The 21,805-nt window shown below is 36.1% G+C and overlaps 2 protein-coding genes across 4 annotated transcripts; one reads left to right on the top strand and one right to left on the bottom strand.

The window, feature by feature from the left end:
• The first annotated feature begins 109 nt into the window (after positions 1-109).
• On the top strand, positions 110-6,341 carry LOC122091114. Of its 3 annotated transcripts, none has more exons than XM_042660947.1 (7): positions 110-385; positions 1,634-1,752; positions 1,847-2,110; positions 2,255-2,461; positions 2,719-2,955; positions 3,179-3,412; positions 3,634-6,341. In XM_042660947.1, exons 2-7 carry the CDS (start codon positions 1,710-1,712, stop codon positions 6,111-6,113), a joined length of 3,465 nt encoding a protein of 1,154 aa, XP_042516881.1. In that variant the 5' UTR covers positions 110-385; positions 1,634-1,709; the 3' UTR covers positions 6,114-6,341. The 3 variants fall into 3 exon arrangements, with proteins under 3 accessions (XP_042516881.1, XP_042516879.1, XP_042516882.1); XM_042660945.1 differs by having other exon boundaries at positions 110-468; XM_042660948.1 differs by lacking the exon at positions 110-385 and having other exon boundaries at positions 1,537-1,752; positions 3,634-5,706; positions 5,788-6,341.
• An 8,622-nt stretch (positions 6,342-14,963) lies between these two features.
• LOC122091237 (calmodulin-like protein 11) lies at positions 14,964-16,545 on the bottom strand. Its single transcript, XM_042661094.1, has 4 exons — positions 16,280-16,545; positions 15,807-15,964; positions 15,636-15,716; positions 14,964-15,311 (listed from the first exon to the last, which is right to left on the bottom strand). The coding sequence occupies exons 1-4, from the start codon at positions 16,353-16,355 to the stop codon at positions 15,177-15,179; spliced, it is 450 nt and encodes a 149-aa protein (XP_042517028.1). The 5' UTR covers positions 16,356-16,545; the 3' UTR covers positions 14,964-15,176.
• Positions 16,546-21,805: the final 5,260 nt, after the last annotated feature.

The raw sequence follows: 21,805 nt of genomic DNA, 5'->3' as shown, positions 1-21,805 counted from the left end.
AAACCAGTTTCATCCTCCCGTTCACCCAATGCCCTAATAGCCATTACCGAAAAAAAAAATGCCCTAATAGCCAATAGATCCCACCTAGAAATCCCATTTATCAACTTGTACCATCTTCCTTTTACATTAGGGTTTGTCTGATTGGCACATAATCCGGAGATGTTGGCCGAAATAGAGGGAGCAAATTAAGCGTACTATGAACCCAAAAAGTCCAAAATTCGTTGGAAGTCATATCATTCTCCCATGAATCCAATTCATAGACCACATAACTGGCCTAGGTGGGTGGATGATGGGTTCACCTACAAAACCAGCTTCCACGATGGGGTGTCAATCAGTCGAATCACTCTCCATTAGTTTAAAGTCTCTATGATTATTGATTATTTAGGTAAAGATATCTAGCCTCCAATCCAATTCTATATTTCCTAGGTAATGGAAGAACCCAACTAAAGATAGTTGAGAGGAAAGATGGTAAGCATTTTCTGATCTATCATCATTTTTGCTTCCCTAAATTATATGATATTATATAGTAAGAAAATGAGCCCAAAGAGATGCAAAGTCATATATAATCATTCCACCATCTGGTTTCTTAAGAAGTGGGTATAGTGGTTAACCACTCTCTTTATCTCCCCAAATGTGAGTAGGGGCCATTTAGTTTGCTTTAAGCATATAGGAGGTTGGTGGATAACAAGTAAAATGGGAAAGCCATAATTCGATCAGAATTAACTAGTTGTGTTTTGGAAAATGCCTCTGGAATTGCTTTTAGTGCAAGATATAATGGAGAAGAGATCCAAGGAGCAGCTTCAGAGTTCATCATATGGAAGGAGTTGATTTCATTAGATGATAACTAAGGAAAAAATCAACCTGATCAGACAGATGGATTTAAGAGCTTGGAAGCGTTGGCATTTTGATGGCAGCTCATATATTTGATGAAACACCACAGAATGCATTAGATCAAGGGAATAGGTCTAGATTGGCTTTTCACTGAAGTGACCTTTGAAGTGGGTCTATTGCCTTCCTGGATATGGGTAAAGCATGTGAAATAGGTGAAGTGTACAGAAGAAAGTCCAGCAAACATAATCATATTGGCAGGTCCTCATAATCATAGTTAGCATGTGGAAACACTGGATAGTAAACTCACTATAATTCTAGATAAGATATCCCTCTGTACTTTGGTTATGTCTTATAGATATTATTACACCATACATGTAGTTTATCTTGTGTTTCTAGATAATGTATGGCAGTGGTGTCATTAACAGTAATCAAGACTACCATATTTATATATTAACAATGCTTCCTTAACTATCACACTGGACTTCTAAACATGGATCATGCATACCAAGTGTCTCAGGGGGTGGTATAACTGAGATCTAGTTGGCAGCCTTGTTATCAATACTAGGAAATGTCTTTTTCAGAATATCTTTCAAAAGGAAAGTAAGCTTTCCACTAATCTAAATCCAATATTCTCTCTCTTTCTCTCTCTCTCTCTTCCTGTTTTTCAGTGGCCTTGTTGATGACCCAATTAAGGCTTATGCTTTAAGCAATAGATGAACTAGCTATTTTATTCAAAAGTCAGGCACACTCACCTTGTTGATGACCCAATTTTAAGACTCTAACCTTCATATTCTTCTGTTAGATGAACTCAAGTATTGAAACAGATTACCGCAACTTCAGCCGAGCTGTGTTCAGAGTGCACTATTTGGGTTGTTGACATGGGCAATGAGATGGGCAACCAGAACATATCTGGGACGCAAGGTACAGTAGAATGTCCCCAACCTTTTCAATTGGCTTTATTTTAAATAAAACATTAGCATTTTGTTGTCTTAATCTGGTTTCTGGATTAACACAGAGAAAAATAGCATCAAGCTTGAAGCTCCAAGCGAGTCTATGGAAGCAACAGTGGCTTCAATTAATGCAAATAGTATAGAAGATGCCAACCAACAGGTTTCTTTTCCTAAGGAGAACTTCCATGAATACAACACTGGCTTTGCTTCTGAGGGCTCATTCAGAACTGATGATCCCATTGAGCAACAAACATTGGATACTGTCTTTGCATCTGAGGACTCATTCAGAACTGATGATCCCATTGAGGAACAAACATTGGATGGAAGAGGTTAGCAATTTCTAAGATAGTAGTGCACCTTGCTAAGTAAGGATACTTCTAAGTAGCCATGTGTGATTTGACTGTCCGTTTGTCTATATATGCATGTCTGTCCATCAAGGCATCTAATTACTATGCCTTTTGTGCTACCTCCAGAGCAAGACGAAACTGAAACTCAAGCTCCTGAGGGATCTCCAAAAGCTTCAGTGGATTCCAAACATAACAATGACAGAGATGGTGTAATACAGTTGGTTTCATCTCCTGAGGATGGTAAATTTCATCAGAAAATAGGTTCACCTACAGTGGAGAGCTTGTCCAGAACAATGGACAACCAAATTCAGAGACAGGCATCAAGTCAAAAAGGTCAGTACTAACTGGTTTTATTCAGGTTTTTTTTTTTTCTTAAGGTCAAGAAGTATATTTTGATGGAACTACTGTAAACAGAATTTGTATTCAACCAAATTTGAACATGGGTATGGGAAATTATCTGTCTAATTATCTGCACACGTTTCCAAACCTATCCTTTCTTCAACAAATTTTCTATCTTGTAATGCACAAGAACATAAGCATGTTATATAAATTTGTTCTTTAATATATTTGATTAGTAAGAATTGCAACAGAGGAAGAAGAGACAAGGAATGCATCTTTGGATACAAAATTTATGGTCTGTAGACCCACCTCCATGGAAGTGCACACCCTTAAATCTGATCAACATGAATCCACCATAGCTGACATGAATTTAGCAGTTTCACCATATAAAGATAAGACGACTAATGAACACACAGGTTCATCTTCTGTGGAGAAGTTATGCAGAACAAATGAGAACCAGACTCAGAGTCAGGCATCAATTAGAGGAGGTTAGTATTCAAATGGTTTCTTTTCAATACAACTGAATTTCAATTCCTCAAAAGTTGGCACACAGGTTCACATAGGAATTTGTCTGATTTGCTGCATATGTTAACAAATTTATCCATTTATTCAACAACATTGTCTATGTTGTCATGTAGAAAAGACAAAAAAACAAGTTAGACAAATATGTTCCTTAATGTATTTGTTTTGATTAGTTTATAATTGGAACAGGAGAGGAGACAATGAATCCTTCACTGGATTCAAAATCCCTGGTTCCTAACTCCAACTCTGTGGAAGCAGAAACTGTTAACTCTGAACAGCATACGTCCAATACATCTCATGCTGAACCATTAGTTTCATCATCAGAAAACGGGAAGTCGAATGAGCATACAGCTTCACCTCCTAAGGACAACTCATCCAGAACAAATGACAACCAAATTCAGAGAGAGACATCAATTGAGGGAGGTTAGTATTTAACCAGCTTCATTTTCATTCAGCTGCTGGTCATGGAATTTTGATTTCTCAACATTTGGAATATTCATGAGAAGTCTGTCTGATTTGTTATTTATGTTGACAAATTTATCCTTTTTAAACCATCTCTGTTTATTATACTGAAAAGGCATATAGCATATTAAGCAAAATTATGGCTTAAAATATTTGTATTGATTAGTTGAGAGTTGTAACAGAGGAGGAGGAGGCAAGGAATTCATCTCTCAATACCAAATCCATAATCCACAATCCCAAATCTGTGGAATTAGAAAATCTGAAGTCTGATCTCCAGGAGTCTACGAAAGCTCACACACAACTATTTGTGGAAGCCAGCATAAAATTACCTGAAATCAGTGGCGACATTCCCAAATCAAGTGGACCTTTAGATTCCAAGGAGAAAGGACACAAACTAAAGGATGAGGCTGCAGACAGTCTTCACGGGAGTTATATTCTGCCTTCCTTCTCCGAGGTAGAAAATATTGGGAAAGATATGCCAATCGAAAACATGGAAACCCAAGAAGTGGAGGTGGTAGACACAAACAATATCAATGTGGTGGAATCTGAAATTATACGTCAAATTGAAGCTGAAGACAGGTGCAGAACAACACCAACACCTGAGGTTGAAAACAGAGGAGGAGAAGTACCAACCTTATCTAACTCTCTTGGGAATGATGGCAGGGATTGCATGGACTCACAATCTGAAGCTGTTGTATTGACCAGATTACCAGATTCCTTCCAAATAGAAGCTTCTGAACCAGAATGCAAATATATAGTTCTGACGAATGATAGCAAAGTGATGGAGAACGGATCAGAAAGTGAGCAGAACGGGTATGACTCTAACACAACTTTTCTTTCTGAGGAACTGGTGGAACATTCAAATGCAGATGAGAAGGATATTTTTCAAACTGAGCATGTGATGATAGGCACCGATCATGGAGGAAAGAGAAAGGGAAGTGAGTTGTGTGACTCATACAAGCCTAAGATCCAGAGTGACTTCCAAATTGATGATGCAAATGTGAGTGTGGATGTCTTCAAACTCAACATGCATGATAGCAACCGGAGCTTGGTTTCAGAGGAACCCTGTGAGAAGTTGGAGGGAGAAACCAAGATGGTGGTTGTTGTTGAAACGGTTCCAACAGAGCTGATTCTCATTGATGGAAACCATGAAGAGAGGGAACTCATAACATGTTCCTCACCTTCATTGGACCCAACTAAGCATAAAGTTACCATAGAAGAAATGAAGAAAGCAGAAGATGCAGATTCAAATTTGTCTCCATTGCATCCGATTGAATCAGTGGAAAATTTTCTTCCACCTGACCCTGTTTCTCTAGGCCAACCTAAAGATCCCAAACAGGGGAGACTAATGGAATCTGAAACAGTAGATTCTGGAAGTGGCTCAAACATGGAATCAAATCAAAACTGTAATGATGAGGTTGATATCAATAAAACTTCCAAATTCAATACAACAAATTCAACTATAGAAAAATCATTGGAGAATGAGACATCCAGGCAAGACTGGTCACAACATCAGGGCCTAGACCAGTCACAACATCAGGAATTCACTACAGTGACACTTGTGCCATCTGATATTACTGTGGATGGTTCTGAGGGACAAGAATCAACATGTGATGTAACCAACCATGCGTGTGACATTGACTTGAGGTCTGTTTCTGGAACACAAGAAAACAATGGCTTCATCAATGAAACGAACCAAGGTAACATCAAAGCCAATGTTGATGTTAGAGCTGAGTCCAACTTTGAACTTCACACCCCAAGAAAAGAAAGTGAAGCCCCAGCAGCAACCCAGTTAGACAAAAAGTTCTGTGCAAAAGGTCAAGTTTCTGCATTTACTAGTTGTGTTCTAGATGCTCTCGAAACTGATTTAATGCCAGAATTTGAGAACCATGCCGAAGTTAGTAAACTGCCTGACCCCGATTTTGAATTGCCTCCTACTAAAGCAAGGATAGATGAATCCAATCGAACCTCATTACTGTGCCCAGAGAAAATTGCGAAAGGTGAAGAGTTTGAAGTCCCAGAAATCCAGTTAAGCAAGCAGCTTCATGCAAAAGATGAAGTTTCTGTTTTTGCAATTTGTGGGTCTGATACTAAAGAAAGTACAGACAGATTGACAACTGATTCAATTCAAGATGACATCAATTTCCACATTAAGGTTGGTAAATCTCCTAACTTTGATTTTGAACTCCCACTTGAAGCAAGGATAGAAGAATCAGATCAAACCCCATTACTGAGTCAGCAAAGGACTGCAAAAGGTGATGTCTTTCAACTTAAAAGCCGTGGTTTTGAAACCTTAGCAAACAGAGTTGATGTTAATGTTGAAAACCCATATGCAGAAACTGAAGTGTCAGCACTTAGAGCAGGTAAAGAAAAATCTGGAAAGGACCAATTACAGTATGAAGAGATGTCAGCGGAAAAGCATGTCATTGCATTTGAAAGAACCAGTTCAGAGAAGTTGAGGACCCCACTTCTAGAACTAATGAAGGAAGGAGAGAAGTATGTGAACGAGTCAGCAAAGAAAAACAAGGGTCGTGTTGCAAAGAAGTCAGCAGAAGATGGGCGGAACTCATCCACTAAGAAAGACATGGCTAATTCACCCACAGAGAGAGAAAAGCGCAAGCCCAAGTGTACCTTCTTCAGCAACTGCATGGGTTGTACATAGGTGATTCATAAGCTTTTCAGTTCCATATTTTATTTTATTTTTGGTTCTTTCTCAGTGGTTTGGTTGATTTGTTGTTAAGGATGACTTGAAAAAGATAGTTTTGGATTTGAAGATTAGAGAAAAAATGAGTGAGATCACCTTTGTGAGTGTTGTCATCCATTATTTGTGTTCCTTTGCTTTTCCACCTTTATTTCTTCAGTTAAATGAGCTTGGTTTATTACTTGATTCTATATTGTCTATAGTTTTTAATTTGTTGTATTTGTTCTTTACTGACTTGAGATAAGTCTTGTGGAGGGAAAAGTGTACGGTAAGCAGATTCACTTTCAGTGCTTGCAATATGGAGAGTAATTATATCAAAGGCTTTTGTTTTGAATTTTGAATTTCATTTATATAAAACTCATAAAAAAAATTGTACGGAACTCCAACTTAGTAATAATAATTGAGGGTGACAAGTTAAAAAAAGGTCACATATATAAAGGAAACATGAATAAGAGGATCAGAGAGAAACATTTTGAAGGGAAAAAAGGACTGCCCAGCAGTGTAGGGGCTGCACCCAGACAGAGAGGTGAGAAATTCCCACCCTCATCAAAAATTTCCCATCTAATATCATGGAAGGAAATGGGGTCGGGACCCATCGATTGCAACATCTAATTGGACTGACTGATTCCAGGGAGCAAAGGGGGGGGCGCCAGGGAAAGGCGCAGGCAAGCAATCAAGAGAAAAAAAGGGGCAATCAGACTCAATGCCACAGGGCAAAGAGCGCCTTTGTGCTGCATGGTGGCCTGCATTACACCTTTCAGAAAAGGAGGAAGAAAGTTGACCAGAGTTTCCTGATGTGAAGGGTACGATGCTTCCAGATGCATCCCAGACAAAGAACTCTTTTCCTATTTTGAAATATGAAAACGGTAAAAGAACCCTACCTGGTTGTGTCCTCTACACCCAGAAATGGGTAACAAAAAGACCACCCTGCACCCCTGGTTGGATGCATGTGCGCCTCCCCTGGTTGGCCCTCACTGGCTCTGTGGCTACCTGACTACATAACGATCCCCAGCCCATGTAAAAATAAAAATAACATAAGTTGTCAGCTAAAGGAAAGACAGAACAGAGTAAATCCTAGAAGACCAAAATTGGCTGTAGATGACAGGTCAAGTTCCTGATATCAGTGGGCAAACAGGAAGAAGATCAGAAGCATCAATTGCCCCCAAATAATGAATAGATTCAGCAGCCCAAGATCACAGCTTATGAAAAACAAATGCCCAAAACAACAGAGTAACACTACCAGTTCAATCTCAGATTACAGAAGAGAAAGAAAACATCAGTTAGACTCAATGAATATGAATCAAAAGCCAAATTTTATGCACCCAATAAGCTAGTTTCTCATAAAAGCGCATGCCCTAATTATACTTTAACAAGAGAAGAAGGTGTGATCCCAAGTAAAGATTTTTGGTAGTAGATGATCCAGAATTCAATAGCTCTAGAAAGTCTTAACTCACAAATTCAAACAATGTCTTCTCTGTACTGGTGGCATAAGGGAGTGGCATCAAGTTAAAAAAAGAGAGATCACAGATCAAGTAGGCAAATCGTTGACTGGTCAACGGATTGTTTTGCACATTATTCAGATCATTTATATGAAACGGTTACACTGCCAATGCCTGGTAGTGGTTGGATATAAATCCTATTCTGAAAATTTTCTTTTTATGCGAAAAAAGAAGGTTATCCGCTTGCATATGTCTATGCGTAGACACATACAGGTGCAAACGGACTGTGTTGCCTCTAATCCCATTCGTTGAAGATGCCTCCACATGTCCCATTGGTCTGCATGCTGGCACAGTGGAGACGTAGAGGATATTGCCTACTTGAATGATGATGATGATGATGACGATGATGATGCACAGAAAACTTGAAATCAAATTAGACTTAACCCTCTCTTTCTGTGAGCTATGCAAAATTGCAAGTTATTATGGTCCAGCTTTTCTCAGCTGGCCTGGTCTCATGGGTCGGTCTTGTGGGCACCACCCGTCCCATTGACTAGTGAAATTCAAGTCTTTGCCTGCCTTTGCATTGGTAGATTTCGCCTGAAAAATGTGATCCTTTGATTTGAAGACGAGCCCTTACCAAAATAGCTACTCTGCTCACACCAGTAAGTAGCAAGATTCTTTCTTTTCTAACCTTAGAAAGTGTTTACCAGTCTTAGGAGAATTATAATGTATAGAGTCTTACTATAGTCATGCAGCTTTACCCTCGCTTCACAGAGTCACTGTATCCCTCGGACCCATGACCACTAGATCGCACTAAAATAACCTTAATGTTGCACTAAGGTCTGTTCTCACAATTTCACATAAATGAACTCGCTGCTTAGGGGTGTCAATCGGTTGGGCCTTGCAAGCCAATACCTTTGGACTGTGATATACCTATTAAAGAAATGAGTCGGTCTTGGTCGGTCTTGTATCGGGTTCGGTTGGGTTCCAAGCTTTGATCGATCTTCTCATAATCGGGTTAATCGGGCCTTAAACGGACTAACATACCAATTAAACTTTAAACGGGCGCCTTAAACAGTTCTTAATTATCTTAGATTTAAGATATTTTAATATCTTTTATTAAATCATCAACAATTTAGAAAAGATATTACACTTGTTTACATTAAATAAAAATATCAATGTATACTCTCTATTCTATAAAAATTAAAAAAATCAAAAATCAAAAATCAAAATATACATATAAATGATTGGGCTAAACGTGTTAGGCCGAGTCAAGCTTCTACCCATCCATGGGTTGCTCAGACGGTTAGGGCGAATTGGGGATTGTGTAGATAGGTGCACGGTCCCAAGTTCGATTCCTTATCTGTGCCTCTGTGATTTAAGTGAAGACCATGGCAATGGGTTGCTGTGCTAGTCTCCCCGAAGACTAGTCAAGGTTTGTGTAAGCTGACCCAGACACCTTGGTTAACCAAAAAAATAAATGAGTCAAACTTCTAAACGACCAGGCCGATTGGGTTTACCCCTTACATTGTGTACTATCTATTTATATAAACGGGTCAAGCCGGGCCTGAACCCAACATATTTACTAATCGGTGTCAATTGGACCTATCTTTAAACGGTGTGGTCCGATCAATCTTATCAATGTAGGCTTGGGATTGACACCCTAAGTTGCACTTCACTACACTAATGAGTTTAGGAACCCCACTAAAAACAAGGGATAAAAAGTGAAAGAGAAAGGAAATTATACCCTTCTTTTTCTTTTCTTTTTTTAGGTAGGACTTCAAGCTTATATTAACATTTTCTAACTCAAGTCAACAGTAAATATTTAATAAAAAGAAATAAGGATGACTGACATACTTAATAATGAAAGAGGTGGGAGAAAATGGAAGAGAGATTGAACTACTTTTTTCAAAATGAAAATTATAGTTTCAAAAGATTTTTTTTTTTTAAGGTAGGACTTCAAGCTTATATTAACATTTTCTAACTCAAGTCAACAGTAAATATTTAATAAAAAGAAATAAGGATGACTGACATATTTAATAATGAAAGAGGAGAGAGAAAATGGGGGTAGAAATCGTCTGAAATTCTCATCTCGTACAATTTCATACAATACCCCCTGCAGAGGTCGACACGTGGACAAAGAGAGACGGACGGCTCAGATTAGTTCTCCATTGAAACAACCCAAAACCAGTGGTTGTCACTTAAACCCAACCTACTATGTAAGAAAACCGAACCGATTCAATTTTTGAATTAAAACCTAAGATATTAAACCCTCTTCCCTCTCTCGACTCTCACTGTTACGTCTCTCTCCCTCTCTGACCTAACTCTCTCTTCCCCAGATCGCTCCTCACTGCGAAGCTTGCTGCTCACGAAGGTGCTCTGCTCACTCGCTCAAGTCTCATAAGGGCTGGGTTTGATTTCTCTCACCCGAAGCTCTATCTCTGGTGTCCTTTTTTATGTTCCCTTTGTCAAACCAATCTTCTCCTGGAGGTCCTAGCCTTAGCTCCAACTTCTTATCCTTTGAAGCTCCAAATCTAGCTTCATCTTGTCTCACAACCCACTCACTTTCATTAGGAATCATATCATGAAAATGAGGATTATACAGCTCTCGGTTCCAGAAGAAACCTCCATTTTCTCTTCCTTGGAAAAGAAAAAAAATTGAAGAAACCCATAAGGGAAAACCAGAAGTTCAATTCCAACTTTCACCTCAAGGAAGTTGAGAGACGAGAAGGGAAAGTAAAAATCTTTGGTGGGAAAATGACAAAAAAACCAAACACCAAAGTCACCAATCAGCTATAAGCATTCAAACAGGAAAAACATCTAACAACCCAAATGAAAGCAGAAGAAGAAGATCAAAACCCCCCAACAAATCATCACCACATACCTTCTTCACCAAAGCTCCAAAACATCAAAGCCCAGTCTCTCCTGCCTCTGACCCCAAACCAAAACAAAGACCCAGAGAAGAAAACCCAGAACCCAATTTCACAACTCAAGACAAAACTAACCCAGACAAGGAAAACCAGTAAAAAAGACAAGTGCTAGGACTCTGATTTCTTTCGTTTTTATTTCAGGATGCCTTGCTGAAAACCTGAAATTATAGACAAATCCTATCGAGTGGGAGAGGTTCAGAGAAGACTACAAGAATAGAGAGAGGGTCATGAAGCGATTAAAAAGAGGCAAATAAAAGTGGAGAAACTCAGAAAGATTCCTTCAAGCGAGTGAACAGAGCAACTTCGTGAGCAGCAAGCTTCGCTTTGAGTGAGGAGCGATTTGGGGATCTCTTTGTTTAGTGAGCAGGGAGCTTCGTGCGAGGATTGAAGGTGCTGCACCTTCGTGAGCACAATCCTTGGTGGGTATCCCATCCTTGGTGAGCAGTGAACGGAGGGAAGAGAGAGTTAGGGCAGAGAGGGAGAGAGAGAGAGGGATGAGGGTTTAATTTCCGGTTTGGTTTTCTTACCTGGTACGATTCGGTTTAAATGACAACCACTGGTTTGAGGTTGTTTCAATGAGGATTTAATCTGATCCGTCCGTCTCTCTTTGTCCACGTGTCAGCCGTTTAGAGTGGAATTGTATGAAATTGTACGAGATGAGAATTTCAGACGATTTCTACCCAGAAAATGGTCGAGAGATTGTACTACTTTTGTAAAAATGAAAATTATACTTTCAAAAGATGATTTTTTTTTTGGTGGAAGTTTCAAAAGATGATCGAAGCATAAGATTGAAGGAACTCATAGAATCTATGAGGTTTGCATTTTTATTGATTGATTTTCATTAGCTATATATATATATAAGAGGATTCTTAACTCGGCTTTAAATATACATCAGGAAAAATCAGACAACCGTCCTTGATTTATGGATCCACCATAAGAAAAAATCATATCGTAAATCAATACAATATTGGTTTTGATTGATTCTCAGTCTTTTTCTTTTCCTCTTATATTTACTATTCTTTATAGCTAACCCATAAAAAAAATGTGTATATCTAGTACACGAGGCTATTGTCACCATGGAGTCTTATGCCGAAATCCGGTCATCTGATTTCCTTAACTATATAAATTTAAAATTAACTTCTGACTTTTGCAATTAGACCTCATAAGATTCTAATGACGTTATAAGGGGGGAAAAAAAAAAAGGCCTATTAGAGAGAGAAAAGATAAGTCTACCAATTAGTGGTAAGTTTACTCTTGATTGTTTTTTCAAACAGATAAGAGTCATAGACCCTAATTGAGGAAAAAAATGTTGAAAAGAAAGGGTGACAGGAGAATAGGCTATAACTGAGCACATTATCTTATAAAATTGTAATCAAAACTTAATAGATGAATAATATCTTATCGTTAATCATATTCAAAAATAACTTTTGACCAACCAAGTTAGTTGCATTAAATAAATCAAATAAATAAGCTTGCTTTCCACCATAATTATTAATTAGAGGAAGGCCTACTAAAAGTTTGAAATTGTCCAATTTCAAAGAATTAGACCAACTATTTGCAAGGACCCACTACAAGTGGCAATTGTTAAAACACGATGAGAACCCATGATTCATTTCTAATATTGTATCAAGTTTGGTACCGCCATTTCCCCAACTCCCACCAACCACGCCCCAAAAAAAAAATCTTTGAGCTCTATGGTGCTAAAATTTCTTTCCTTATTGACTATTAGTCATCTCTCTCTAAATTTTGATATGCCTAAAAAATTTAAAAGTTAAACTCGATCATTAGATTCTTTCATAGTATATTATTACTACATGACACTGATTTAAATAGGAGGTATTCCTCTTTCATCCAAACTTGCTAGGAGGAAAGGAAAAAAAGTATAATTATTTGCACTTAAAATTGTATTTAAATAAAGGAAAAATGTGAAATTATTTGCACTTATCTTTGAATCAAACTTCATGGGTAAAATGGGGAATGACAAATCTATTTGCAAGTATCTTCAGATCAATGTTAGTACCAAATCTATAAGATGTTAGCTATTATCCAAAAAAAAATACAAGGTTAGCTTTTTCTCTTACAACTGAACTTTTGTACCTAAAACTTTCACCCCTCAAATTCATGTGACTAAACTTGAGAAATAAGAAATTTCCTAAGGCGCAGTTTTTAATAAATTGGATAAAAGCACAAAAAATATAAAATATCTTATTGTAAAGTTTTTTCTTTTTTTTTTTTTTTTATTTTTAGAAATCTTATTTAAAGTAAGGAAAGTTTAACCATACAATCAGATGCACTATTTTATACCAAAAATATGAAAATAATGAATAAATGATATATTTTCTGTACTTTATTTTTATTTCATGCATTTCTCTCTCTCTCTCTCTCTCTCTCTCTCTCTGTGTGGCTGGAACCACTCTTGACTCTTGAATGACCTAGTTGATAAGTACCCCCAAAGAAAATGCTTGATATTACTGATGGCCTATCAGGTTCTAAAAGGCAGTTCAGTTCTCTAAAACAATGACCAAAGTCAATATCTTCAAGCTGTTACATCTTTCATAATGTCACATTTCACCAACTCAATAAGCAAATAAGGATGTGGTTACATTAATATCATTATTGTTATCTATCTTATAAACAAATTATTATACAACAGGATAACAAGGGGCTTCTTAGATCACTGGACCCACTTGCTTAAGGGATTTAACTTCGACCATATACCAACAACAATGTGTCCCTTAACTTTCTCCCCCAATTCTATTCGGAACATGAATAACTTGATAGGATAAGAAATTAATCCCGAAACACTATAGTTAAAACCCTACAAATTCAGCAAAAGTTCATCCATAGAAATTTTGGGATGGAAAAAAAAAAGGAAAAAAATTCTAGTGCAAGATTCGTCTTTATATAATTTATTTTTCAGAAAATTAAAAAAATATTATTTCTATAAAAATATTGGAAGTGGGAAACTTAAAGCAACGATGGATGGCATTCTGAAACTATCAACTCTTTTTGTCATGTGACAATATTTATCAACGCTCGATTTTGTGAATATGTAATTTACATTATAATTTAAATATTTTTTATTTTATCAAATAATAGTTTGAAAATCATTATAGAAAATAACAAACTTTTTTTCAAATTAATTTGACATGTGGCTTGTTCAAGAGATTCCCCATTTATCTATTAGTTGAAATTCCTTAATTTCTAATTCACTTAGTAAAATGGATGAAAGTCTAGGATTAAGTTCCTAAATTTTTAATCCAAGCATCCTTTATATCATTATATATTTGAAGGAAGCATTGAATGACACATTTATAGGTATATTTAGAACTTAACACCTTTTAATTGTCCCTTGTCTTATCTTTAAAAATTCTTAAAGTTTGATATTTAATAGATTTTTATAAATAATTTGAAAGTGATATATCATTATGTCATTATCAAAGATGTTAGTCTCTTTTACGAAAAAAAAATAAATAAATAAATATTGGGGAAAAGATAATATAGATTAAATTATTCTTAGCCATGGATAACAGGAAACCCTTAGATAGGCCTCACTTAAAATTTATTGGTCAATCCCATAGCGCATGGTCACTAAAAACGAATATTCAACATCAAAACATACAACCATAGGCCCTATTTGTTTCTTTGTATAATGTTTCATGCAAATGATATTTTACATGAATTTTGTTTTTTATATAAACAATGGCAAACCCTATTTTACAAGATTTTTTTTTTTTTTTAACATGAAAATGACAAAGCCATATATGGAAAAAGAGATTTGGGCAAAACCCAATCCTTTAGTGTTCCAATTTTCAGAGTACACACAGGAAATGTGATCATGAGTAGCAGAGGAATAAAAAATAGAAAGCAGTCAAGGAGCCGTTGAGTAACCTACAGAATAAGGTGTTTGATTAGAGAGAAAGAAAGGCATTTCTGAATTTCATCATCAAACATTCAAACTAACAATCCAGTTGACTCGATTTCGAAGGACATACATTTCTTGGAAGTTGATGATCACTTTCAATTTCTAGTTTCCATATTCAACAACACAGCTTCCACAAATTATAAGTCCCTTCACCTTCCCTGCTTGCTTTGCTACCTATGATATCTCAAGATTCAAAGTTTTCTGCAACTATAAAATGAGTTTGGAACCTCTGACGTCTGAGACAGAAGGAAAGACAAAGAACAAATCAAATCCAACCTTGTCTCCCAGACATGACCCACCATTAGATCAAAGATCCACCGACACTGTCCATATACCTGAACTATACCAAACTGTATCAGAGCCCAGACACATTGATCTCTTGAAAAAAAGAAAAAACCTTGAAGATGAAAGAATATAATACACAAATTACAGAGCAAGACAGTTAAGTTCCAGTAATAGTTATGTTCCTGTCCCTTAGAACTCATTTAATGGAAGAAAAATATAAAAAGGCTTAAGATGAAGAAGGAACAAAATGGGTACTTTGATTTTGATCACTACAGTTACAATCTACAGAAACATCAGACACATTTCATTACAATTTTTCTTTTTCTTTTTTCTTCTTCTTAGGAAAATAAGAACAAAAGGGGAGTTGGTAGAATGAACAACTTTGAATACAGTTATTCATATTTTCTTTTCTTCCTCTGAAACTGAAATTTTCTAAGGATTTTCCTTAAACTGCCATCATCATCCTCACGAATTCTTCGTAATTGACCTGACCATCACCATCCAAGTCAGCTTCTTTGATCATCTGTTCTACTTCCTCATCCGTCAGTTTCTCCCCAAGATTGATCATTACGTGCCTTAGCTGTACAAGAAGATACAACCCAATTAATTAAACTATATAAAATTTGAATCTTTCAAGTCACTAAGGATTAAAAATTAAAAACCAGGACGATCACAGCTTGTAACTCTTAATAAAATAAGATTAACACAAGAAAATGGCTACTGCGTGTTCTGGTTAACTTAGAAAATTACTCGAACACGTGTGGGGTGCATGCATTCTACAATTTTCTTTTTCTTTTTCTTTTTCTTTTTTTTTTTTCTGTCTTCTCTCTATTTTTCAATCTTAATTCCATCTGGGTAGTGATGTCGACCAAGAGTAAGAAATAGCTACAAGGTTGAAGCTCACCTCGTTAGCTGATATGTAGCCATTCTGATCCTTGTCAAAGACTTTGAAGGCTTCTTTAAGCTCTTCCTCTGCATCAGTCTCCTGTAGGAATTACCAGAACATATTTCATCACCAAATTGAGGATTTTTTGAGCTCTTCCTCTGCATCTAATTCTTAAGGTTCATAACTAACCTTCATTTTTCTGGCCATGAGACTCAAGAACTCTCCAAACTCAATGGTCCCGTTTCCATCCACATCGACTTCACTTATCATATCTTGGAGTTCTTCTTCAGTTGGGTTTTGATCCAGTGACCGGATCACCGTCGCCAATTCTTCTATGGTAATGCAACCTACAGAAAACAGAACCCACAATTTGTTTAGTTTTAGAAAACTCAGTAAGCCATTACTCTTCTAATACAAAACACTAAAAAACAAAACAGATACAGGGAAAGAGAAGTAGTAATCTCAAAAAAGAGCCAAAGGGCAAGGAAGAAGTAAAGAAATTCAGAAAAATGGAATCAACCCAACTACCCATTTTAAGAAACAGGGGAGAAAGAAGATAAAATTACAAAATTTTGAATCAGAAACACACGATAAATCTCAGGAAGAACAGTAGTGTACTAAAGATGAAGAAGAAGAAATGAGGAGCAGAACCCAGAACCCACCATCTCCATCTTTATCAAATAGACAAAAGGCTTCCTGAAACTCAGCGATTTGTTCTTCGGTCAAGATATCTGCCATGCTTGAGTTGGTCTTTAAGATCAAACACAGGAGAAAATCAAACAAACACAGAGAGAGAACTAGTGGGAGCGACTGAGATTCTCACTCGCAGGAGAAAACTCTTGAAAGAGAAGCAATCCAGAAAGAAAGAAACGATTCTTGGAAAGCTGATAGCTGCTGTACTTCACAATACCCAAAGCTTGGTTGGGGGCCTTATGTAGGAATCTCATAGGAGGAAAAGTAGAAAACCTTCCCCCAAGTAAAATGTTTTCAACTTATTTCATAAATTTTAATTGACCAATTAGAACACAACACGCTCATGACTCATTAGGCTTTGACACGTGGCATTGAGTTTGCACGAAAAGAAGGGACCCACTTGAAAAGATGTAAATCAAACACATGTAAGAAATTCCCCAATGGATTAAATTCCCTTAACCATAGATGAATTCGAGTCAAATCTAAATTTTTGACTGTCTATTAACATTTTCGATTTGTATAGATTACATCCTTTTCCCCAAGAACACAATTTGCTTTCAATCCATATCTTTCAATTATCCTGATACTTTTCTTTAAGATTATTAGCTACTTAATTTTATTATTATATTTGATATCTATTTAAATAAGATATTTTATATTTTAGATTAATCAAACACCTTCTGATTGGAATACCTCTAAAGGAATATAAAAGGTAATTGAATTTAAAATTTTGACTATCCATTTACATCCCTATGCACGTGTTTTTTAAGTGAAAATGACATAATCGACCGAGGGTAAGAAGTCCAAAATGTAAGCCAAAAAAATCTAGGTATGATTTAAGTCCGGTGACTCCGGTCTATCCAAACCTTGTAGAGTGTGGATCAAACCATGACGATTTGACCATTTTTTTATTCTCGTTGGACTTAAATTTAAACAAGTCATGAACATACAGCTGTATGAGTTGGATGTTTAATAAACAAGAGCATTCAAAGAGACGACGGTGCAGTGGCCTTGCTAAGTTAGTGGCATATAACATGGAAGATGGATTATTATTATTATAATAATTATTATTATTATTATTATTGTTATTATTATTTTATAGAGTGAGATCAGTTTTAGGGTTTGTTTTTGGCCCATTAAGATTTTATACGGGTTCATGAGCATAGGAAGCGGTAAGAAGATTCTGTAGGTCCTAAGGTCTATAGAAAAGTTAAATATCAATATGATAATTAAACAAAGGAAGATTAAAGATGATTTTGAATTCCAACGCGAATCCGCGTTATTACATACTTTTTGTTCAAGCGATTCTCTAATGTCACATCTCATGTAATGGTTTTTTCTTTTTCTGTTTTTTGAAAACATCTCATGTAATGGTTTGGTTTCTCTCGGCTTTGTGAACTTCTTCTTTGAAAACAACCGTAAAGTATTGTTTGGGTTTGGGGAGTGGTAAAATATGTTTTGCATTAGTAATAAAGTTAAAAGGATTTCCCACAAAGTCAGTGTAAGTATCAATGAGGGTTTGGAAATGGTAACTTTCTATGGGGTTTTTATTATAGTCTTTTCGAGGATTAGTCGATGTGTGCGTAAGTTGACTCAGACATCTTGGTTAAAAAAAAAAAAATTAGGAGAGAGAATTTCAAGATAGACTCTATGACTCATTATATGTGAGAGGGCATATTATAATATATAATCTGATTGTATACGTTTCCTTTTCTCTTAATGAATAGATGTCTATGTGCCCATCTTAAGCATTTGTTCTTTTCAAGGTGTTGTTTTCCTCTTAAAATAAGCAATTGACCTAATGGGTTTTTGTAGGAGTGAAAAATCTCTTTGTAGTCATTCTTATCAGTCACATTGGAGCTTAATTGGGTTCTCTAATTTCTTGGACAATTTGTTTACGTCTTTTGAATCACATGATATATTTTAGTTGAGAACAGAATATTATATCACACAATTTTTTGGTAAATTATATCACATGATCAATAGGTCAAAACATTCAAGCGGATAGCAATATTTAGGGTGTAAAAATCGTCTACAGTCGATGCACTAGTGTTGTGAGCATCAAGTGATTGGGAGCCCATTGGGAAGCATGCTCAGATGCTCTCAATCATTCAATGCTCATTGCACCTCACTGCTCACTACAGAGGATGTGGACTCATATTTAGAAAGAAAAAATTAATTGCAAAGGGAGTCATATAATTAAGTTTAACATTAAAAAATGGTCATGCATTTTTTTTTTTCTTTTGACAATTAAAAATGTGAAGGTTGTCAACAAGTTTGACACTTCGAAAATCCAAGGAGTGTTCTATCTATTTAATGGCGTTGGCTACATCAACCTCAACAAGCCATAAAGAAAGAAAGAAAAAATCCTTCATGCAGAAATACTTTTGCATTTTTAATGTATTTTTTTTCCATCTCCAAAATTGTTCTACAATTCATTCTCTTCTGGACAATTATGACTTGATTTTTTAGCCCAAACATGCATTATGATTCTTTTTTAAGATTAATCAACAATTATTGATTGTGCTCCCTTGATTTTTTTTTTTTTTTTTTAATGTTTCATTTGTAAATTTATTATATTTTGGGTCATTGTTATATGCTTGAGTTGCTTAAGCTTTTACAAGTTTTAATATTTGATTCCCATTTAATGAAGGTGCTTTTAATTGGCCATTACCATATTTTTTTCTTTCTCTTTTCCATTTCATCGACGACGAGGTTTAGTTTCATTATTGTTTTATTTCATGAAGTGATATTTTCTTCAGATACTCTCCATGGTGGACAAGTTTCAAAATAAATCTTTTTTTTTTTTTTTGGTATAACTTCAAGACATATCTATTACCAACTGAAAAACATTTTTTGAAAAAAGAGGGGGGAGGGGAGGATAAAGTAAACTATACACAGTCCACTGGTATCAGTTTAAGGGCTGATTTGGTATGATTTAGATTTCAATTCATGACCCATGAAATTGAAAATAAAAATCATACCAAAACAATCAAAACTAAGAGATACAATCAGACAATCCCACCCTACAAATTGTTTATTATATACTAGCAAATCCCGATAACTATGAACAAATTAATTGACGTGCCTCTTCAGTTTGGAAGCTCTTTGAAGGCTTGATGATCTTTTTATCTACAGACAACTAAGTTGTTCAGCTAATTAATTATATGTTTCATCATAGTAGGCTTGAGCTTTGATCTCGAGTTCAAGTCCTACCCCATACATTTTATAGAGCTTTGGTCTCAAGTTTGAGTCATACCCCCTCATTTGCAAAGCTAGTTCTTATTGCCGCCCTCTTTGGGTTCTACCCCCTCCATGGCAGCCCTCTTTGGACGCCAGTCATGGCAGCCATCTTGGGACGCCATCCTAGTGGCCTATGGGCCCTTGTAAAGAATAAACAAAAAAAAAAAAAAGTTTTCTAAAATATTTTTAAAAACAATATATATGAAAGAAAATGATCATTTGTTCAGGTTAATTTTTTGTCTACATGATCCCTCTGTAATCTTTCAGTTCTGAAATCATAGGTTTCACATCAAATTAAAGATTTTCTCAGCCATTCTATAGGTTTTGTTTCTACTAGTGTCATTTTTAAATATAAATTATTGATTAAAAAGATAATTTTTATAATCCTACAAAATTATTTCATTTAGAGTACAAAAAAATGGACAATGCCCAATGTTTCAATTTCATTTTTCTTTTTTTGGCAATTAAACAGTAACATTTCCAAGATAACAGTCAAAATAACCAACTGTGAGGGTAGCAGGCCTTGGATCAGAAATATCCCCGTCAGGGGGATGGTCTCTGGGATTTAGGCATTCTCTCCTCTCTCTTGATGTCCTTTGGTGGATAAGGTGGGGAGTGCTTTCGTGTGTGCTTCTGCAGGCCCCGAAAATATGTGGAGGCCTATTTCATAGGTGTACCAGGTTCGTCATAAAGACGGGGTTTGATGATGGTCCAATACGAGGGATTGGTATCATACAAAAATGGTGTGGAGTCGCCACTTAGGGTTATGGGCCTAGGACCCGGAGGTGGGCCCGATTCCTGAGAAAATGGCCCGAAAATTGGTCTGGTCTAGAGAGTTAGGATAAAAGCCAGGTTATAGAGTTGGAAAGGTGTTAGGCACCCACTCTATCCGGTTCAACCGGTCTTCCTACTAGATGCTTAAGAACGAATATTTTTCACAATTTATTCCTATTCCGCATGCATGGCTATATTATCAAACATATATACATTAAATATAAACAACTATTTATGTACACTAAAGTAAGGTTTATTAGATATCTACATTATGCTTAAATGATGAGAGAGATTATACCTAAATTTGACCCTTGTTTCGGGTCAAAGAGGGGTGGGCTCTTGGCTGATGTTGATTTTTCTCATAGACTCTCTCGGCTCAGGGGAAGATGGTCTTGAACTCCAACTTTCGATTTCAGGAGATGTTGACCATGGTTATCTGCGGACAGAGATTCGACTTAGGATTGGCTTGTTTGTTAACTGTTGATTCCAGCAGAGCTTCCGCTGATAAGCTACTTTTGGAAAGATTCTAATGGCACTCGGGCAAAGCTTCTGTTGGGGATGGATTATGGAAGGCTAGGCTGAGACGGCACTCGAACAGACTTCGGCTTGAAACTTTCTTTTTTTGACAAAAAACCAAAAGCATTTAAAAGGGGAAAGCTAAAAACTTTTCATTTTTGAAAAAAAATGGATCAATCTAAAACTTGGATTAAAGTTCTTCAAAACCCCAAATAATACTTCGAAGATTCAAGCAGAACTTCAAATCTTTACGAAGATCACTTCGAATGCCTGAAGAAGCTTAAAAGGGGAGGGAAAGAGGAGGGGAGAGGGCAGAGCTCCTACAAGAAATGGGTTACTCTTAAGAGGTCTTTGGTGTCTTTTTACAAGTGAAAGGGGGGGTATTTATAGTTTTTTTAAATCAATAAGTTGATGACACCTAATTTTTACCCGGTGGGTAAAGACCAATAATATGACATAAAGTATGATATGATATTTTTGAAAATGGTGAAGATATTTTATTGCTTATGAAAGTGGACAAGGTATTTTCTGACAAATATAAAATTTTCTCAAAAAGTGAGATTTTTAACAAAAAACCCGACTGTCAAGGGAATTTTTAGTAGAAAATATGACTGTCGGGAGAATTTTAATCAATGAGATGATGACACCTAATTTTTACCTAGTGGGTAAAGATTAATGACATGACATAAAGTGTGATATGATATTTTTGAAAATTGTGAAGATATTTTTTTATTTATGAAAGTGGACAAGATATTTTCTGACAAATAGAATATTTTCTCAAAATGTGAGATTTTCAACAGAAAACTCGATTGTCGGGAGAATTTTAATCAATAATGTGATGACACCTAATTTTTACCCAGTAGGTAAAAACCAATGACATGACATAAAATGTGATGTGACATGACATAAAGTGTGATGTGACATGACATAAAGTGTGATGTGACATTTTTAAATATTGTGAA

Source organism: Macadamia integrifolia, chromosome 10 (genome assembly GCF_013358625.1).
Source record: "Macadamia integrifolia cultivar HAES 741 chromosome 10, SCU_Mint_v3, whole genome shotgun sequence".
NCBI classification, from domain to species: Eukaryota; Viridiplantae; Streptophyta; class Magnoliopsida; order Proteales; family Proteaceae; genus Macadamia; species Macadamia integrifolia.
The sequence above is the reverse complement of the archived record's forward strand: the minus strand, read 5'-3'. Positions and strand labels throughout refer to the sequence as shown.